The 17,991-nt window shown below is 33.0% G+C and overlaps 4 protein-coding genes across 4 annotated transcripts; 2 read left to right on the forward strand and 2 right to left on the reverse strand.

The window, feature by feature from the left end:
- Window positions 1–212: 212 nt before the first annotated feature.
- LOC105642817 (NC domain-containing protein-like protein) lies at window positions 213–3,510 on the forward strand. Its single transcript, XM_012227766.3, has 2 exons — window positions 213–644; window positions 2,567–3,510. The coding sequence occupies exons 1-2, from the start codon at window positions 551–553 to the stop codon at window positions 3,253–3,255; spliced, it is 783 nt and encodes a 260-aa protein (XP_012083156.1). The 5' UTR covers window positions 213–550; the 3' UTR covers window positions 3,256–3,510.
- A 158-nt stretch (window positions 3,511–3,668) lies between these two features.
- On the reverse strand, window positions 3,669–5,952 carry LOC105643328 (aluminum activated malate transporter family protein). Its single transcript, XM_037640271.2, has 5 exons — window positions 5,429–5,952; window positions 5,222–5,362; window positions 4,871–5,143; window positions 4,648–4,751; window positions 3,669–4,558 (listed from the first exon to the last, which is right to left on the reverse strand). Exons 1-5 carry the CDS (start codon window positions 5,757–5,759, stop codon window positions 3,971–3,973), a joined length of 1,437 nt encoding a protein of 478 aa, XP_037496199.2. The 5' UTR covers window positions 5,760–5,952; the 3' UTR covers window positions 3,669–3,970.
- Window positions 5,953–8,311: 2,359 nt separating this feature from the next.
- LOC105643329 (E3 ubiquitin-protein ligase PUB22) lies at window positions 8,312–9,683 on the reverse strand. The gene has a single exon (XM_012228427.4). The coding sequence runs from the start codon at window positions 9,672–9,674 to the stop codon at window positions 8,451–8,453; it is 1,224 nt and encodes a 407-aa protein (XP_012083817.3). The 5' UTR covers window positions 9,675–9,683; the 3' UTR covers window positions 8,312–8,450.
- A 2,991-nt stretch (window positions 9,684–12,674) lies between these two features.
- Window positions 12,675–17,092, forward strand: LOC105642818 (ORMDL family protein). Its single transcript, XM_012227768.4, has 3 exons — window positions 12,675–13,114; window positions 15,396–15,544; window positions 16,724–17,092. Exons 1-3 carry the CDS (start codon window positions 12,929–12,931, stop codon window positions 16,860–16,862), a joined length of 474 nt encoding a protein of 157 aa, XP_012083158.1. The 5' UTR covers window positions 12,675–12,928; the 3' UTR covers window positions 16,863–17,092.
- The last annotated feature ends 899 nt before the right edge of the window (window positions 17,093–17,991 follow it).

Consider the following 17,991-nt stretch of genomic DNA (forward strand, 5'->3'; position numbering starts at 1 on the left):
TGGGGACAGTTTTTTGGGCCAAGAAAAACGGTATCGCTTTTGCTTGGATAACCTTCCAGTGTAAACATGCGTAGATTAGTGCCTCAAATAACGAATCAGATTAATAATATAGGCGATTAACGAATCAGAAATATACTCAGAATTCCAGTTTTACCCTTGAGACTCGAGTGGATAAAAAGTCAATAGCAAAACGAAAGGGAGAATCAGCCATCATGATCGTCGCCTCCACCACCAATTATTATCAGGAGGACTGACGAAATACCCTTTGATGGCTACGTATTTTTTATCGTAAAAATGCACAAAAAAAGAAAAAGGGATTTATAACAAGGTAATTGGTAAAGGTTGTTGAGCAGATTCCTCAGGGCACCAATAATATTTTGCCACAAAATGTGTTTATGAGCTCACCTCATTGAAAGCGACTGACTTGTTGGCTTTAGAATTAGAAACGACCAGCGGTGCGATTTGCTGGTTAGTGAATTGTAGTGTAATTTACAAGTGACTCCGTAAAAGAGTCGAGCACCAGGAAAGAGAGAGCTTGAGAGAGGGAGAGATGGGTCTGCTCACCAACAGAGTGGAAAGAAGTGAAATCAAGCCAGGGGATCATATCTACACATACAGGGCTATCTTCGCTTACTCTCACCATGGTATTTCTTTCCCCTTTCCTTCTCTCTGTTTCTTTCTGTTTGTTGACTTGGGAAAATTTTTATTTTTTGGAATGTGAGTTTGTCCTGTAATTCTCATTACGTTGCATTTTTCTTGCGCTTCGATTTGGTTTTTTTTTCCCCCTGTTTGGCCTTCTGATTCTTTTTTTTTTTTTTTTTTTTTTTTTTTGCCCATTGTTGTATATTCCCATATCCTTTGTTAGTTAACTTCTTATAGAATTTATTTTTTAAAATTTTAACTTCTGTGCTGGGATTATGCATTGGGTTGAATTTTGTTGATTTGAGACACCAGTTTTCTAATTTGCTTTAATTGCTTAAATTAACTAATTCTTGGGGAAACTGAGGTGTACAAGTTCGAAATTTCCTAACTTTCAAGGTTATGCTTGTGGATTGCTCAATAGATGTTTGTCAATGATCTAGGTACAAGTTCTCAGAACTTTTAAGTTATGAGATTCTTCATTTCCCTGCTCATCTTTCTTACCATTTTGCTGTGACATCATTGTTGGAAATAGATCTTTCTACACTTCAGAGGACTTCGAAGTAAATAGACCTTACCGGTTTAACTAAAGCAAAAGATTAATCAAAGAAAGAAAATAGAGGTATTGAAACATTCACATCTGGAGATTATATTGCAGAAGAAAGATTATGTGCGTTCAGTAATTTTGTTCAAAAGATATCGAGTGTTTGGTCAGAATATCCTGTGGATTTGTATTCATAGCATTATAGGCTCTATGCTAACCAACAATCATCTGTCTATGGTTACTGGAAAATGTTAACTATATTTTTCATCAATGGTGCTTGACCCTACAAGGGAGAAAATTTCAGTTTGTGGCCCCTTGAATTTGAGTGCTCTATGTATCCTGATGGCATTAGGAGAGGATATTGTCAGGATTCTATTATGTCTTTGGCCATTTGGCTTGGTAATTTCTTTGGTATGTATATTGGACTACTCCAGTTTATCCTCAAGATGCCTAGTCCATGATGTCCTGTCTTTGACATTTCCAAATTATTGTTGTTGGAATCTACTTTCAGAGTAGTTTAGAGCTATTGTGAGGATCTTTATGGCTAGCTGCTTGTTAGTTTTTGGAAACATGCCTAGTCCTGCCACTTTCTCCGTGGGTGTGCTTATATTCTTGAGTTACTTTGATTCTCTTTCAAGATATCTGCAATGCGATCTGTAAGCTTTTTACGAGCTACAATGCACAAACATTTACACCTGATAATTATTTAACCTACAAAGCTCATGCATCTTGTTGATTAAAAATGCATATCGTGGTAGTTGGCATTAGACCATTTTAATCTTCACATGTTTTAGGAGATAGAAATGCTAATTTTCTGGATTTATTCATTGCTAAATCAGCTCATAAGTTTGTTATGTGCTTATTTCTTAAATCTAACTTGGAAGAGCATGTGAATCTCTATACTGTTGTTTTGCTCACATACACTTTCACTGGGCTGAATTTCAAGTCAATATTAACCTGACAAATGCATTTTATCATGCTTTGGTATGAATAAGTTAAAAAATCTAAAGTAATCTAGCATGTGCGGCTTGTTGATGTTGGGACTATATGCAATTGTAATACTCTCCCTTAATTTTCATCAATTCTTTATAGGTACTAGCATTTATGGATTCGGCCTTTATTGTCTAATGAGCATGGCTCAAGAGTGCAAGTTTGATAGCTTTCCTTTAGCTTTTCTCTCATGCTGCATCTACTCTATCAATGACCAACCAGTGCATTTAATGGACAAGTTAGAACAACAGATGAAAGTCTTACTTGAATTTTTTTTTTTTTCCAACAATTGATTTTGTTGTTGTTGGAGTGGTTTATTTAAGGCTTGGTTGTTGTTGTATATTCTGCAGTTGAAATTATAGAACAAGCTATATTTGAAATCTGATTTTTCAGGTATATATGTTGGTGGAAGCAAGGTGGTCCATTTTACTCCCAGGAACAATGCGGATTCAGGCTCTGATACATCTGATCTCTATGACTCAATATCAAGCATTCCCACATCCTGTGAAATCTTTCCCGACTGTGGATTTAGGCAACCCAATAGCGGGGTAGTTCTCTCCTGCCTGGACTGCTTCCTTAGAAAAGGATCCCTTTACTGCTTTGAATATGGGGTACCTCCTGCTGTCTTTCTAGCAAAAGTACGGGGAGGCACATGTACAACTGCACCATCTGACCTACCAGAAACAGTTATTCACCGAGCAATGTACCTTCTTCAAAATGGATTTGGCAATTATGATGTTTTTAAGAACAACTGCGAGGATTTTGCTATGTACTGCAAAACAGGTCTTCTGATGATGGACAAGCAGGGGGTTGGACGAAGTGGTCAAGCTTCTTCAGTCATTGGTGCTCCATTAGCCGCGCTTCTTTCATCACCTTTAAAGTTGCTAATGCCAAGTCCTGTTGGTGTTGCTACAGTAACAGCTGGGATGTACTGTATGAGTAGATATGCTACAGATATAGGTGTTCGAACTGATGTGATCAAGGTTGCTGTTGAAGACCTGGCTGTGAATCTAGGATGGGTAGATCCTGAGGAGGAAGTCTCTGAGGATAATGAGCTTTCACACAGTCTGATTGCCAGATGACTTTAATTTCATCACCATTCCTGTGAAGCTAGTCACACATGCATTGCTACCATGGTATGAATTAATAAAAATTTGTTCATGTGGGAATTCATTTTTTTTCTTTATCTTCCATTGTAAGTATGTAGAACAGTTACCGTGTACTCAACTGCTGAATGATCATTCCTTGGAATGGTCTATTCTATTTTGTAACTGTATTACTGAAATTCAACTCGGTTTGATTTTATGGTATGGAATATGATGGATTTTTATCAGTTATACATGGCTATTTTTTTTTTTTTATTGTATTTCTTTATTATTAAGAATAAGAATTATTTTTTAATTTTTGCAAAGAGGTGACTTAAACTATAGTTACTGATGTAACATTTGCTGATGTTTCGAGCACAACACAGAATTTAATGGTAGAACACTCGAGAAAATTAAAAAGTTGGTGCTATGCTTTGTGTGGAGCAATTGCTCGAATTGAAGAGACCATAAATGACTAGGATATCCTATAACAACAAACGACAAAATCAAATTTTCGTGCAAACTGATAGTACCATGAACCAGATTTTCTTTAAACAAAGATTGCTTTCCTACTTTTTCTCTCTATTGTTTTTTTTTTTTTTTTTTTACATTGCTGTACAGAACAATCTACTTATCATCCATGCGAAAATAGAAACTTATGAGATTACGTTGAACTTTCTAATAATTACTATTTACTATTGTTAACTCCGACTCATACTTTTGGTGGGTTCTTCATCGTTTGATTATTATTGGGATTATTTTGATTGGCCTTTCCATTGGTAGTGACAGTCTTGAAGTCTGCTAGCCTCGCCAACTCATTAACAGCATCAACTATATCTTCCACTCTTGTTACAATTTCTAGTAGCAAAGATACTAATGTCACTAGTGGCAGAACGTCCATTACAGATGGTGGGCTTGTTTTTGCAGTAGGCTCAGTTTTACCACCTTCTGGGTTTGCAGCGAAGTGGTTAGGAATAGATTTAACCGAATTTTTAAGTTCTTGAGCTGCGAATTGCATTTCTGTGATAGATAACCCTATTTTTGATGATATTGTCATGGTTTTTACGGTATTTGCCAATTCTTTCAACACGGTTGAAGCATAGGAACTCAACGTCTCGCATGGATCACTCAGATGCTTCTTTAGATATTCAGGTGCCTGAATTTCTGTGTTAATGCAGCCATTTAGAGTCTCAATGCAATAAGCGCAGCTACGCAATGAGGCTCCAACATTGAGATACTGTTTCCAAGGATGCCGGAAGTTGAAACGACCGTGTGCAGGTTCCCATCTTGCAAAATTTGCCTATTTGTGTTTTCCAAGTTTGAAGTTACAAAGAATTAAAGAGATTCACAATTTATGAAACTAATTAAAAAGGTTTAGCAACTAATTACCATAGAATCTTCTGTTCCCTTGGAATTAAGCACACATCTGTACCCTTCCGTTTTCTTGCTAGGATCCTCGTCACTATTGCTTGCGAAATAACATTCCATAGATCCTGCAAATCATTCATGTAAAAAATTGGGATAATTACTTTCAACTCCCTGAAATTTATGTAAAAATGAAATGGATTATTTCAAATATAAATTGTATTAGGCTGAGGTAATTTGTACATACCATCTAAGGAATGAGCAAGTTTTTCGAGATTACGAATAATCAAATTGTGAAGCTCGCCGCCAGCCCAGATGGGACAGATAAGTATGCTTATCAAAATGCACAAAGAGGTTCCAACAACGATTGTGGAAAATCTATGTTGAGCCAAATCAAACAATTCATCAACTCTATAGCCAGAAACTGAAACTAAGCTGAAGGTGAGAATGAATATCATAGCACCATAATCAAATCTCGCTTTAACTATTGGTATAAACCGCGAGAAAGTTGCTGCTGAAGCTGCAACCAAGAAATGAGCATATTATTACCATTAAAAAATTTGTAGGGAAAAAAAAATATTTCTAAAAAATTACTAACCAAAAAGGAAAACTGAGAATCCAAGAATTACTGGCTGCAGTTTTGCTCCTGTCTGACTTGCAATCCAATTAACACCAAGACCAAGTGATCCAGCAAGAAAAGTGGCAATCGTTCTGTTAATACTTTTACTTAGTGTTGCACCTGCAATAAAATTATTAGTCTTATATAATTAAAGAAAATTAATTGGTTATTTGCAGAGTAACTAACCTGCTGTGTTTTCAAAAACTACAACAACTGTCATAACTGCCCACATAGCATTCCCACCAACACCTTCATACAAGGGTCTCATATAGTACAAAAGTGACACAACACAAAGTGCCACTCCTACCTTCACACCATGGATAACCTTTCTAGGATCAGCTACTCCCATCATCCAAGCCTTCTCTAAAAATTTCCAAACTTTCAAAATGATTAAATTCTTTAACCATACCCATATTTTTTTGACTACTGGCCCATCTGATTCTGCCACCAATTTCTCCGATGTCCCATCATCTACACTTATCCTCCATTCTAATTTGTTCGACGCTTCCTTTCCCATAACTAAATAACAAAGTTTAGGCTCTTGATAGGGCAAGTTTAAGGTTATTACTGTTTTTGAACCTTTGAGTAGAGAAACTAGTTCGGCTTTTGTTGTGTATTTACATATATGATCGGTTGTAATTAGTAAAGCCGTTATATATATAGTGGAGGCCGGAGGGTGGTAGAAGAAGCTTTTAAGTTCTTTGTTTTTTTGACAGATTAGAGGCCAAAGAAAGAGACGCAAGAGAGAGTATGACCTAATTTAAATAAATAAAGAAAAAAAAAAAAAAAAAAAAAGGAGAAGATCGACTTTAGCTAGACTCCACTGCATTAATATGGGTTTTAAAATTTACAAAGTTTCAGAAGATATGCCGACGGTAATGTACTTTTGAGGAAGTGGATCTTTCACCTTTCAATATGCACATAGAGATATTATCTCAATATATTTAATTATTTGCCATTAAGCAATAAAATGCACTTCAATTGATTCATAATCGTTGTGTTGGTTGACATATCGATCAAATGTTTTTTGATTTAGGGATATCAATTTGAAGACTTTGAAATCTCCCTCCAGTAATATACCACATGCATACATGCATTTGGCCACGTCAACAGCCAGCAATTGCTTTTGTAAATTTAGTTTCCAAGTTCTAAGGCAACTGTCACAGATCCTGGAAGTTAAATCAACTTGTTAAGTATATGTGACCAGTGGAAGGAGAGTCAGAGACCTAACTTTAGGTGCAGTCACCACTTATTTAATTATTATTATTATTTTACTGTTTAGTGCGCTTGCCCTAATGTTATCTTGCAAATTCCAATATAGTATTTTACATTTTAATTAGTGCTACGGTTGTGCTTTCTTGTCACTATCATTATACTAGTTTATCTCTATTTGTTCCCGATATTCTTCTGGCTTCATTAATTTCCACATCAAATTTTAATTAATTAATTAATTATTCTAATTAATTAAAAAAGAAAAAAAAAGTAAATAATGCGCGTTTTGTTGGCAAAAAAATCAATTTTGAAAAGTGATCTTCTGAATTTTATATTATATTTCTAATAAAATCACAACTATCATAGTTTATTTGCAAAAACTTGAGTTATTTCTTAAATAATTACTGAAATTATTCTTCCTACCAGACATTCTGAAATTATTCAAATCAGTAATATTTTATTTTCAAAATTTAGTCTGACTAGCAATTAGCTCTTGCTTACTTAAAAATTTAAAAGTTAAAAATAGACCACAATCTAGCAAATAAATTTGATGAAATAATACATAATTATTTAAAAGAGAAAAAAAAAAGTAAAAAAGCAGTTCTGTCTGTCAAAGAAGTTATTCGTCTGGGCCCTCTCTATTTTTGTGGACCCACTTAGTGTCCATTCTAAAACTATAAGCCCAGTAAAATTGGATCTAAATTGACTTGTAGTTGGTTTTGTAAAGTATGTCAACAGTCAAAAAGAGCCTGAGTTAGTTTATTTAGTTGACTTCATAAATATACTGCAGTGCAGGATTGCAAGTTGTAGGGGAAGAAAATTCGTAAGCCTTAACTCATATCAACTGGACTCCTATCAATTTATCAATCAAACAAACAACGACCATATTTATATATGTGTGTTCACGTTGACCCGGAGCTCTCGAGGGTGGTCATTCCCCCCCAAATCAATGAGCTCCACTGTAATTTCAAAATTCATGATTTTTCTTTTTGAAATTTGTATATAATTTAAATTAAAGTTTATATAATTAATTATTTTAATATGTTTTAATTATTTTGACATAAGGGAAAGGAAATCATTTCTCTTATTAGGGGAGCTGCTTCCATCCCCTGTGTAAACCGGATTATATAACCAACTAATTATCTTAATTGTTGTACTTATGGGCAAATAACCCAAAAAAAAAAAAACAAGAACAAGAAAAATGGATATATTAGGACAAGTAACTCTTTTTATTTTGTAATAATGAGAAACAGATTAATTTAAATTCGTGAACTCCCAAGTTATATATATATATATATATATATATATATATATATATATATATATATATATATATATATATATATATATATATATATATATATATTAAAGAGGTTTAATTTCTTCGGACCGTAAAGATTATAGCAAAATGCTGTTTTCGGAATCTAATTTATATGCTCACCTTGCGATAATTGAGATTTTTAAAGTAATTTAATATTGTTGAATCAAAAATTATTAACATGTACAGAGTAATAAGTGGTGAATTGTTCGGTGAAATCATGTTTTCAACTGCTACCATCGTCGTGTGTTTGGCACTTTCCGATCTGAAAGAGGGTGGTTGATAAACGTAGGATTAAGTTTTATCAAATTACGTATGTTTGCATTTTGTCTATATAGAATTAGTCACCGATTAGCACCAGACACTTCCAGAAAGAAACTTACACCCAATTTACAATTGTCAACTTTGAATTGTTATATTACACAAAATGAAACATATATACTACAATCCTGCCAAAGGAAAATATAAACACGTATAAAATGTTTCATTTTAATATTTATAATTAACATTTGACACATCTTTCATAAAATCTGCATAAACAAGGAAAGAAGAAGAAGATCTTTCACGCTTCAAAATAACCAAAAAAACCCAGGAAAAACAAAAACAAAGAAAAGAATAATTCTCCTTTCTCAAGGGGGAAAACAAAGAAACCATATACTATGTGTCTCAAGTAATTAATTAAACTTTCAAAGGAGAGGGAACGCAAGAACACTTTCTCCATGTATTTTTATGAAACCCTAAAATTTCATTAGCTTTATTCTTGATCTTCGAATCACATCCACTTTGCACCACCATGAAAACCTTGGCCACACCGCCAACCTCCACGAATTCTTGTGCAACCTCACGACTCTTACAAAACTTCAAAACACACAACAACAAACTAATTGCTTTATCATTTCCAATATGAGAAACCTTCAAAATCTTTGACAAAACAGCTGCAATGCCGATTGGATGCGCAAGAAAAGCCGCCCGCCCTTCAGATTTCCTGCAAAGCTTTTCTAACACGGTCAACATCATCTCACAGTCCCTTCGTTGTATATTCTCAGCCAACAATTCTACAAGAACTGGAACACAACCTCCTCTAATTGCTTTCTCACTATTTTTTCCAAATGGTAAAACCTCCATTAAAATGGTTAAAACAGCCATGCTTCCATTTTTTGAATTTTGATCTTTTAATATCTCTGTAATACTCTCAAAGAACTCTAGTTTAAGTTCTGCCTTGTAAGTCTCATCTACAACTTTGAATATGGACTTTAGAAGAAGAGCAGCTTTTGTTCTTGCCTGGTTGTGTAAATATTTTGTCGTAATGTTACAAAGTGAAACGATCAAAACCCCATTTTCATTCCCTGACACTATCTTTAAAGTCTCATCAGATGGCTTTAAAAGACATAAAATAGACAGTGCTTCATCGATAATTATAGACGATGAGCCGTGACCTGGAGGTAACCCAGATTTCGCTACAAGCGAAGCTACGGAAGAAAATAAAACATCATCTCCTATGGATAAATTCATGTCACCATTATTTTCTTGGATTAGGGTTTTGATTTTTCCAAGAGACTTCACCTGTAAGTGAGGTTGTTTGATTTCTTCAAGAAGAAGACTAATATTAGAGACCGAGGCTTCCAGCTTTGTGTTCTGCGCTATAGATTTTGTTGATATATCATAGGGCAGATTTTGTAACTGCCATGACTGGATCAAGCGAAGAAGATTGGAGTTTGGGATAAGAGAGAAATCGGAGAGAGGTTCTTTTGTAATGGGACAAGTGATATGGTTATAAGAGAATAGCCATTTCTGAATGCTATCTTTATCAAAAGTCATGCCTGTGGAGATAGTAACAGGATCTTTCATGATTTGAAGAGAGATGGGGCAGATAAAGAAAGATGGTATATCAAGAGAATCCATATTATTGCTATATATTCTGGGAAAATGAAGATCATCAATAACAAAGAACTCAGATATTATTATTCATATATGAGCTGCATCAAAAAGCAGTGAACAAGTGGTTTGAATAATTAATGGCTTGTTAATTTGTAGTTGACATTTGAACGGTCAACAATAAACGGCCCAATCCGCAATGTAAAAGAGCAGAGCAGTGACACAAATTAAAATTAAAATTAAAGAGAAAGGGGTATTAAGGTGATTATACTTATAGCTCTATCTCTTACAAGTTGAATGGACCAGCATCCTTTTCTTTCACAAAACCGTTGACTACATCTTCACTTATAATTAACTTGTCAGAAACAAGAGACAGTAAGTTTTTGGTGGGATTTTTTTTATATAGTTTTGTTTTATATCTCAACCATAATAACCTTTGAATATTCTTTATTTTCTATTATAAGGGATTACTGTAGGATACATTAAACAAATTAAAAAAAAAAAAAGTAGTGCCGCGCACTCTTTATTTATATATTTATTTATTAATTAAAGTCGAGTCTTTTTTTTTTTTTTTTATTCCTTGTAAGATAATGATTGGAATTGGTAATATTTATATAAGTGCTAACTACATTTGTTTTTATATTTCTAATCAGGAGGCGTTTTATTTGTGTATATAGTAAAATTAGCGTTCGGATAATTTATTTAAGTCATATTGGATAATAGCATTTAACATTTTGATTAAGTCAAAAACTTTATTTTTGTTAATTGAATTATTCAATAATATATCTTTCATAATAACTTTAAAAAATTGATGAAATTTTTTATGAAACGTTAACTACTTTAGTATTTAGCGTTTTATGGAAATTAATTAAATTTTTTGACAATTATACCCATAACAATTAATAAAAATAGATACAAAAATAAGTAATATTACCAAGGAGGCCTTTAGTGTTTTTTAATTAATGAACAAAATCTCAATAATATAAAATATAAAATTCCTTCTCTCAGTATTATAAAATGGAATTTTTATTGAGAGACTTATGCCGTGTTATTATTATTATTATTATTTTATTTCTTCTGGATAGACGAAGGCATCAACTGAGATCCTCTATACGCTATCACTTTAAAAGGAGAACCCAAAAAAAAAAATAAAAAATCAAATAAACTAAGAGCTGATTAAGTTTGACCAGTCAGAACAGATAATGACAACTTTTGTTTTTTTAATAGATAGCGGTTTCTGTGTTTTGTTTTTCTATTTTTGAAACTTGACAGCGTTTCTTTTATTGCTTATATCTTTTCCTTTTTCATTTTTCATTTTGCTAGGGTTTGACAAACTGCTAATCTTGACGATTATGAAATTAAATATATATGTCAACATATACGAGATTGATTTGTTGTATAGAATAGGATCACAGTTACTTTTATAAATTAAACTAATGAAAGTAAAAATTATTATTTAAGTGATATTACAAATTCAATCTAAATAAATATTTGATCACTCGGCAAATTCAAGTGGTCCCTTCCTTAATTTCACTGTCTATAAAGTAACTACTTATTTATTTTTATAAGGCTTAGCCTAATAAAAAATAGTATATATTTTTCAGACTCAAGACTGAAAGAATACCATACTATATAATAAGGGTAGTATTCAAATTACTAGTAAAATTAATAAAAACTCTTTAGATCAAAAGTTTCAAACCCGAAACTTCTAACTCCTTATATAAATGAAAATATCAATTAACGTACATCTAATTGATTTGAACCTCATTTTTTATGATTTTGAATATTAATGGAATCATAATCTAAACAGATGGATTTAAAACCTCAAATGCCATCTATATATTTTTTTTTTTTTAAATCAATTATTGCTTGTAAGAATAACCAACCTTGACAATGAGACATTGCGCGGGGAATAAATTTATATTCAGAGTTTAATTTATACTATGTTTGGGAAGGAAAGGAAAATAAGAGAGAAAGGAAAATAAGAAGAAATTGTTACTATTCATTTATCTTCCTTATTTTCCATCCCATGTTTGGTTTGGAAGGAATATAAGAAATTTTTACTCCACTTCCATCACTCTCTCCCCAATTTGAAGAGATTGAAAAATTATGGGCTCGGAAGGAAAACATTAAAAATTTTCCTTCCTCTCAAATTTCCTCCCTTGTTCCAAACCAGGAAAAATGAGATTCACAATGCATTTTATACCTATATTTTCTTTCCTCCATAGAATCCCCCCTTCCCAAACATAGTGTAAATGAATTAATTTATACACCACGACAGCAAATGTGAAAAATAATAATAGTAATAATAAAAACAAGTAAATCCAAAAATGTATTTAGGATAATTATTATTATAAAATAATTAGATACTCCCTTTCTCTTATAAATTACTATCTTAGTTTGACTTGCACATAAATTAAAAAATTTTAGTTAATATAGTTAAACTTTATTTATTTTTCTAATATACCCTTGCATTAATATCTATTACTATTAAATTGTTCTTAAAATTAATTAAACATTTGAGTAAATAGCGTTTTCATTTTGATATTTTGATTTTATTTAAATCATGATTTAATTAATGATAATAGTCAGACTTGACTATTATAGTAGTATTTGTTAATAAAAAAATTATAGTGAATAAGGATAAAACAACAAACTTAAATAAAGAAACAAGAGAAAAATTTAGAATGGATGAGAAATAAAAATAGAACGAAAATTATAGGATGAGAATCACAGAGATAATCCTCATACTTAATTAATCATTTCTCTTAGCTTCAATTTAATCCTTATTATATATAATTTAAAATTCTCAATATATATGTTTTTGGTCTAAATAGAAATCTCCATTACCTCAATGAAGCTTGATCTGTATTTTAGTAAGTAAAAACAATGGAATCGTCATATTATTAGTTTATTACTGTTAGTTTATTGGTATGTTCGATAATTATCGTGATTTTGGCAATCGGGCATCTATAACGGTGCCGTTTAGTAAAGATATTTTTGTATTCCAGTCTGGTATCTGTCATCATCGCTAGTTAATGGATCAGTTGGAAAAGTTAACATTACGACCAAAAGGCAAACGCAATCTGGGTTTTTGGGTCTGTTTTAGGATTAGTTCATAAATCAGAATTCACCAGAGCCCTTAATTTTTTGTCCCAAAGAATTCATTTCGTCTACTTCTATCAAACCCAAATCATCAATATCATCACCAACCAGTAACCATATCTCATTGGATCATCATCCAGGAGAGATTGATTCGGACATACGAGAAAAAGAAAGTTATGGCTAATCTGTATGTAAAGGCGGTGCCACCGGCGGATCTTAACCGGAATACAGAGTGGTTCATGTATCCAGGGGTTTGGACCACCTATATACTCATCTTGTTCTTCTGTTGGCTCCTTGTTCTCTCCATATTTGGTTGCTCTCCTGGCATGGCCTGGACTATCGTCAATCTCGCCCACTTCTGTGTACGTTTTCTATTCTATTTCTCTCTATCTATTCTACCTCTGTATTTATATGGGTTGTGCTCTGGATTTGCTGTTGGGTTTTATCTGCTTTTTTTATTATTATTTATTTAGAAGACAGTATTGTGCTGATTAGGGTTTTGAATTTTTTTATTTGATTTTTATAAGCCGAAGAGAGAAATAATACTAATGGATTGAAGAGTTTATATGTGGGTCATTATGTTTTTGAGTACCCGAATTGGAGTCTCTGCTATGTGGGTCATTGTATTGTTAAATGCTGGAATTGGATTCTTCCCCTTTGGATTTTAGGTTTCCGAGTGTTTTGTGTTTGTTGGATTTTGTTATGTGGGTTCAGGAGAAATGCTCTTGTGGAGCTTCTACCTGACTATTGCGAGTCTTTGTTCTTGGAATTTTTTCCGGCATGTTTATTTTGCCCATTTATCTATTACTTTTTTTTTTTTTTGAAAGAGATTTATCTATTACTTTAGACAAGCTTAACATCAGCTTATTTGTAAAGTAAAAGCAAAATATTTAAATTATATGTTTCTTGTCTTCAGTGTCCTGTAAAGCTGAAATTTCTTTTCTTAAATTACCAAATTGATTTATCAATGCTTAGTAAAAAAATTTGGGTTTCCATTCCTCTAAAGTAAACATGTGCAGCTACATTATTTACCATGGCTAGTTTTCATATTTTGTAGATCTTGTAATAAACAGACAAGTGAGATTGGTGGAACTTGGTTGTGAGTTGTTGGATTCCAATGAATGCATCATTGTATTAGCTCCATGAATATGGATGTTTGGGTTTTAATTCCTCTTTTTTAGTTTTATACATCAAAACATCAGAAAAAAAGTCAGAATATCTATGCAGAGCCAGGACATTGAATCTCAACTTTCCATTTTTAACTCCTTACTGTGGCCAGATACATATTTTCTTGTTGAAGTCTCTATCTGCCCTTGTCATTCTTGGAACATCCCACCGTCCTTGTGGAGTTATCAACTTTAACTCACATATATACTTCTGCTTTCAACATTACGTAATGTTCCAATACATTTTCTTTCTAGTTTGCAAGTCTATACGAACTCAAATTCCCCCTTCTTCTTTTTTTTTTTTTTTTTTTGTATATACATTGTGATATATCGGCTTTTAATCTTTTTTTTTTTTTTTTATTGATACATTGTATCAAAGTTATTATAGTATTATATAAACTTTCCATGGATAAGTTAGGTTTTACCATTTGAGGAAGTTTGATTCACAAAGACCAGCTACTTGCCATAATTGTGTCCAAAATTTTTTGTAAATCCACATTGCAATGTTAACAGATTTTCCCGATAGGCTTATCGAGACAAACATTATCCACTCAGTGCTTAATAAATTACGCTTAAGGTGCAATAACCCTGGTTGTTTGTACTATCAGTTATCAACCCTTCTTGCTTGTGGGCTGGGGTAGGCTTCTGCTTATGTTGTGTAATGGCCGAGATATGCTGCTGCACCAAGATTGCATGTAAATCTGGTTGGTGCAACCTGTGAGGAGAAAAATTCAGAGTCTTAGAAGCTGAGTTATATTCTTTTTTATGGTTCATATTGGGAAAGTTTGTAAATCACTGTAAGTGTTAAGACTGTTTTCTCTATGTTACCCAGTGCCTTGGATCCAGATTCAAAGGTAGGAAAATTAGAAAATGGAATTTGAACTAGGTTATTGAGCTCTGAGATATGGGGATTAGACATCTGCGTTTACATATTTTTACCCATGCATTTCTATGAATTCCTGGATGTATATTCTCTTATAGTAGACCTAGTGGTTCTGTCATCACATCACAGTTTTTCACTGATGTCTTTAGCCATATAGTTATATTTCTGAAGTGCTTTGTGTTGTATTTCCTCAATATGGATGAACTTCAAGGAGGGGTATATACTTACTGCAGATTTGTTATTTGAGTTCAAAGTGATTATTATATGTCACGGTGTCTTCTGTTTGTTTAACTCAAGTAATTAGCAAATAAATTCTAATTGAATGATTTATCAAAGCTTTAATAGCTCTAAGCTACGACAGTGTTGATGCTGTTTAACAGGGCTTTATATTTCCAATTTTTGGCCGTTTAAATAACTTAACAGCAGTTTCTCTTTGGCTTAGCACTCTGTTAAAAGGAATGTCACTTAGATCAATTTCTCTTGTGTTCTTTTTTTCTGTTTCATATGCTTGTTTTCAAATACTAGCTTAAGTTGCTTTGTGGTTATATGGACAGTGATTGAGTAGAATATTGAGTAGAATGTTTCACCTTGTAGATCACATACCACTTCTTCCATTGGAAGAAAGGAACACCCTTTGCGGAAGACCAGGGGATCTATAATGGGCTAACTTGGTGGGAACAGATAGACAATGGAAAGCAGCTTACACGCAATAGGAAGTTTCTAACTGTAGTTCCTGTGGTGCTGTAAGTTCCCGCTTTTTTTTTTCCCAATGCATCTGTTTTTACTCTATTATTGTCCTTTTTTTTATTTCTTCTTTCTGTAAAGATATACTCATGGTTTGAATAAATATGCATGTTGAGTTATTTTTTTCTTAGTTGCTTTATTTTCTTTTTGTCATTATTGATGTTTGATACTGTATATATTAAATAGCTGATTGTATGAATATATGGAAGTCATAGTTAAGTCAGCTCTGGACCAAATGGGAAAATCATGTGATTTAATTGTGGTAATTTATTTTGATGATATGACAAGCTTCAAAATCTTATGCACATATTTGTGCAGGTATCTGTTATTTCTGGGTGATTGTCTTTTTTTTTTTTTTTTTTTCTCTCACTATTCCTCTGACCCTTATTGAAGGTAGCATCAAGCATCTCCACTCCTCTTTTAATTTAAGTTAACCATGCAGGAGCCATTATGCTTCAGAAAAGCATAAGCAATCTTTTTTTCCTCAACAACATATTCACAAGATTGTATTCTCATGAAGGTTTGAACTTTGCATATCATTGTTGAATCTGAGTAAATCTGAGTTAAGTGCACGTGCTTGTTAAGGGTAGTTAATAGTATTCTACATTTTTGCCCATAGTATGTAGACACTTAAGGATTGGAGTGCAATCATTGGGCAGCTATTGCATTGTTGAGACTACGAAATGTCTTTTATATATCTAATTTCCAATCTGGTTAATGTAGTAAACAAGATATAGTTTGTTGTGCATAGATAAATCTTTGAAAGGCAAGGTAGGCCATTTTTTAATGTTGCGGATATATTTTATTACCCCATACCTTATGGCAGTATGTAACATGTTACATGTCAATAATTCAGGCGCTTTCTTGAATGCTAATTATTGTGGGCTACACCAAAAGACATAGCCAAGCAACATTTATGCATGATATCAGTTGCATGCTCTGCCACCTGAATTTTGTTAGATACTTCATCTCGCATTAGCTTGTTCAAAGTTTGTACTTAAATTACCAAGTAGGAGTGGTTCTGGTGCACATGCAAGTAACTATAAGAATATTGGATTTTGGTGCCCAACCCCTTTTTCTTAAGTGCAAAAAGAAAGTCGAGTCATTTGATCATTTCACCTTGAGTTATACTGCAATGCTACACATTGACATTACGCTCAAATTTTCTTTCTTGCCAGGTATTTGATAGCCTCTCACACAACTGATTATCAATATCCAATGCTCTTCTTCAACACACTTGCAGTGCTAGTGCTTGTTGTTGCCAAGTTCCCGAACATGCACAAGGTTCGGATCTTTGGAATCAATGCAGACTCGTGAAGATGGGCTTCTGTTAAAAATGGTTGTTTTACTTGTTTAAAAAGCCACTGTCCATTGATCCATCTGCTACCCTGCTGAAAGGTTGTATCTTTGTATAGAAAGTCAGAACTGGAAGGATATTTGAATATGTAATACACTCTCGAGCAAGTTTTTTCAAGTTGTCTTTGTACAGTAGAGAACTGTTGTGTCCTTGGCTTATTACATAATTTTGACCGTGCTATTGTTGTCTCCTTTTTTTTTTTTTTTCCTGTCCTGTGCAACAGTTCTCAATTTTCATAAATACCTTTGAGTTTTTATCTTTGGTCTCTTTCAACCCCTTCATAAGAACAGGAACCAAAGACATTGTCCAAAAGGAAAGAAAGGAATATGGAGACTGGAGAATCAATAATTGAGCATATAGCCCCCGTGTTGTGCGGACCAAACATAATGTAACTAGGCACTTCAATTAATAGAGAGGAGCCCAGATTTATGTTCTACATACCTATTGCAGAGGGCCTAAAATTGGGAAGAAAATGACACCCATCATGGGTTGGGTTGCTGAATAAGCTTCTTTTCCACCCAAATTCACGTTCAACAAAATCTTTAAACTAACAGAAGAAAAATGAAAAATATAAAAATGGATCGTGTTATAATAAAGCACAGAGTATACAAAATTCACAAAATTAATTTTTTAAGTTGAAACATGTCTAGATTCTAATCATATACTGCTATTTTCACTTATATTTATATAGAATCTAATTAGGTGGAGGAGAAGATTATTTCTTCGCACGCTTGCCCAGGGGAATGTTTGAGGGTCCCTCTCAAGACTAAAGTGAGGGTGGACTTGTCAGATTTTAATTTCTTAGTCATTAAATATTAGTATATAGTTTTGAAAAGAGAGAGAGAGCTTAAATAACACGCGGTAATGATAATGATAATTCATGAAAATGAAATGACGATAGGGATTGTTCTCTAAATTGAGTGGATGGCTAAAAATTTATAATTAGGTAAGCTTTTAGTTGGAGCAGGTAAACTGGTTTTCCAATTACAATTTGCTTTGGTCGTTTAATTTGTTTAATTCAAATTTAATTGCAGAGATTTATTTGGGTTCTTACTAGTTAAGTATCTCATTGAAATAGAACCAAAAAAA

Source organism: Jatropha curcas, chromosome 5 (genome assembly GCF_041381405.1).
Source record: "Jatropha curcas cultivar XTBG-Jc1 chromosome 5, XTBG_Jcur_1.0, whole genome shotgun sequence".
Lineage (NCBI taxonomy): Eukaryota > Viridiplantae > Streptophyta > Magnoliopsida > Malpighiales > Euphorbiaceae > Jatropha > Jatropha curcas.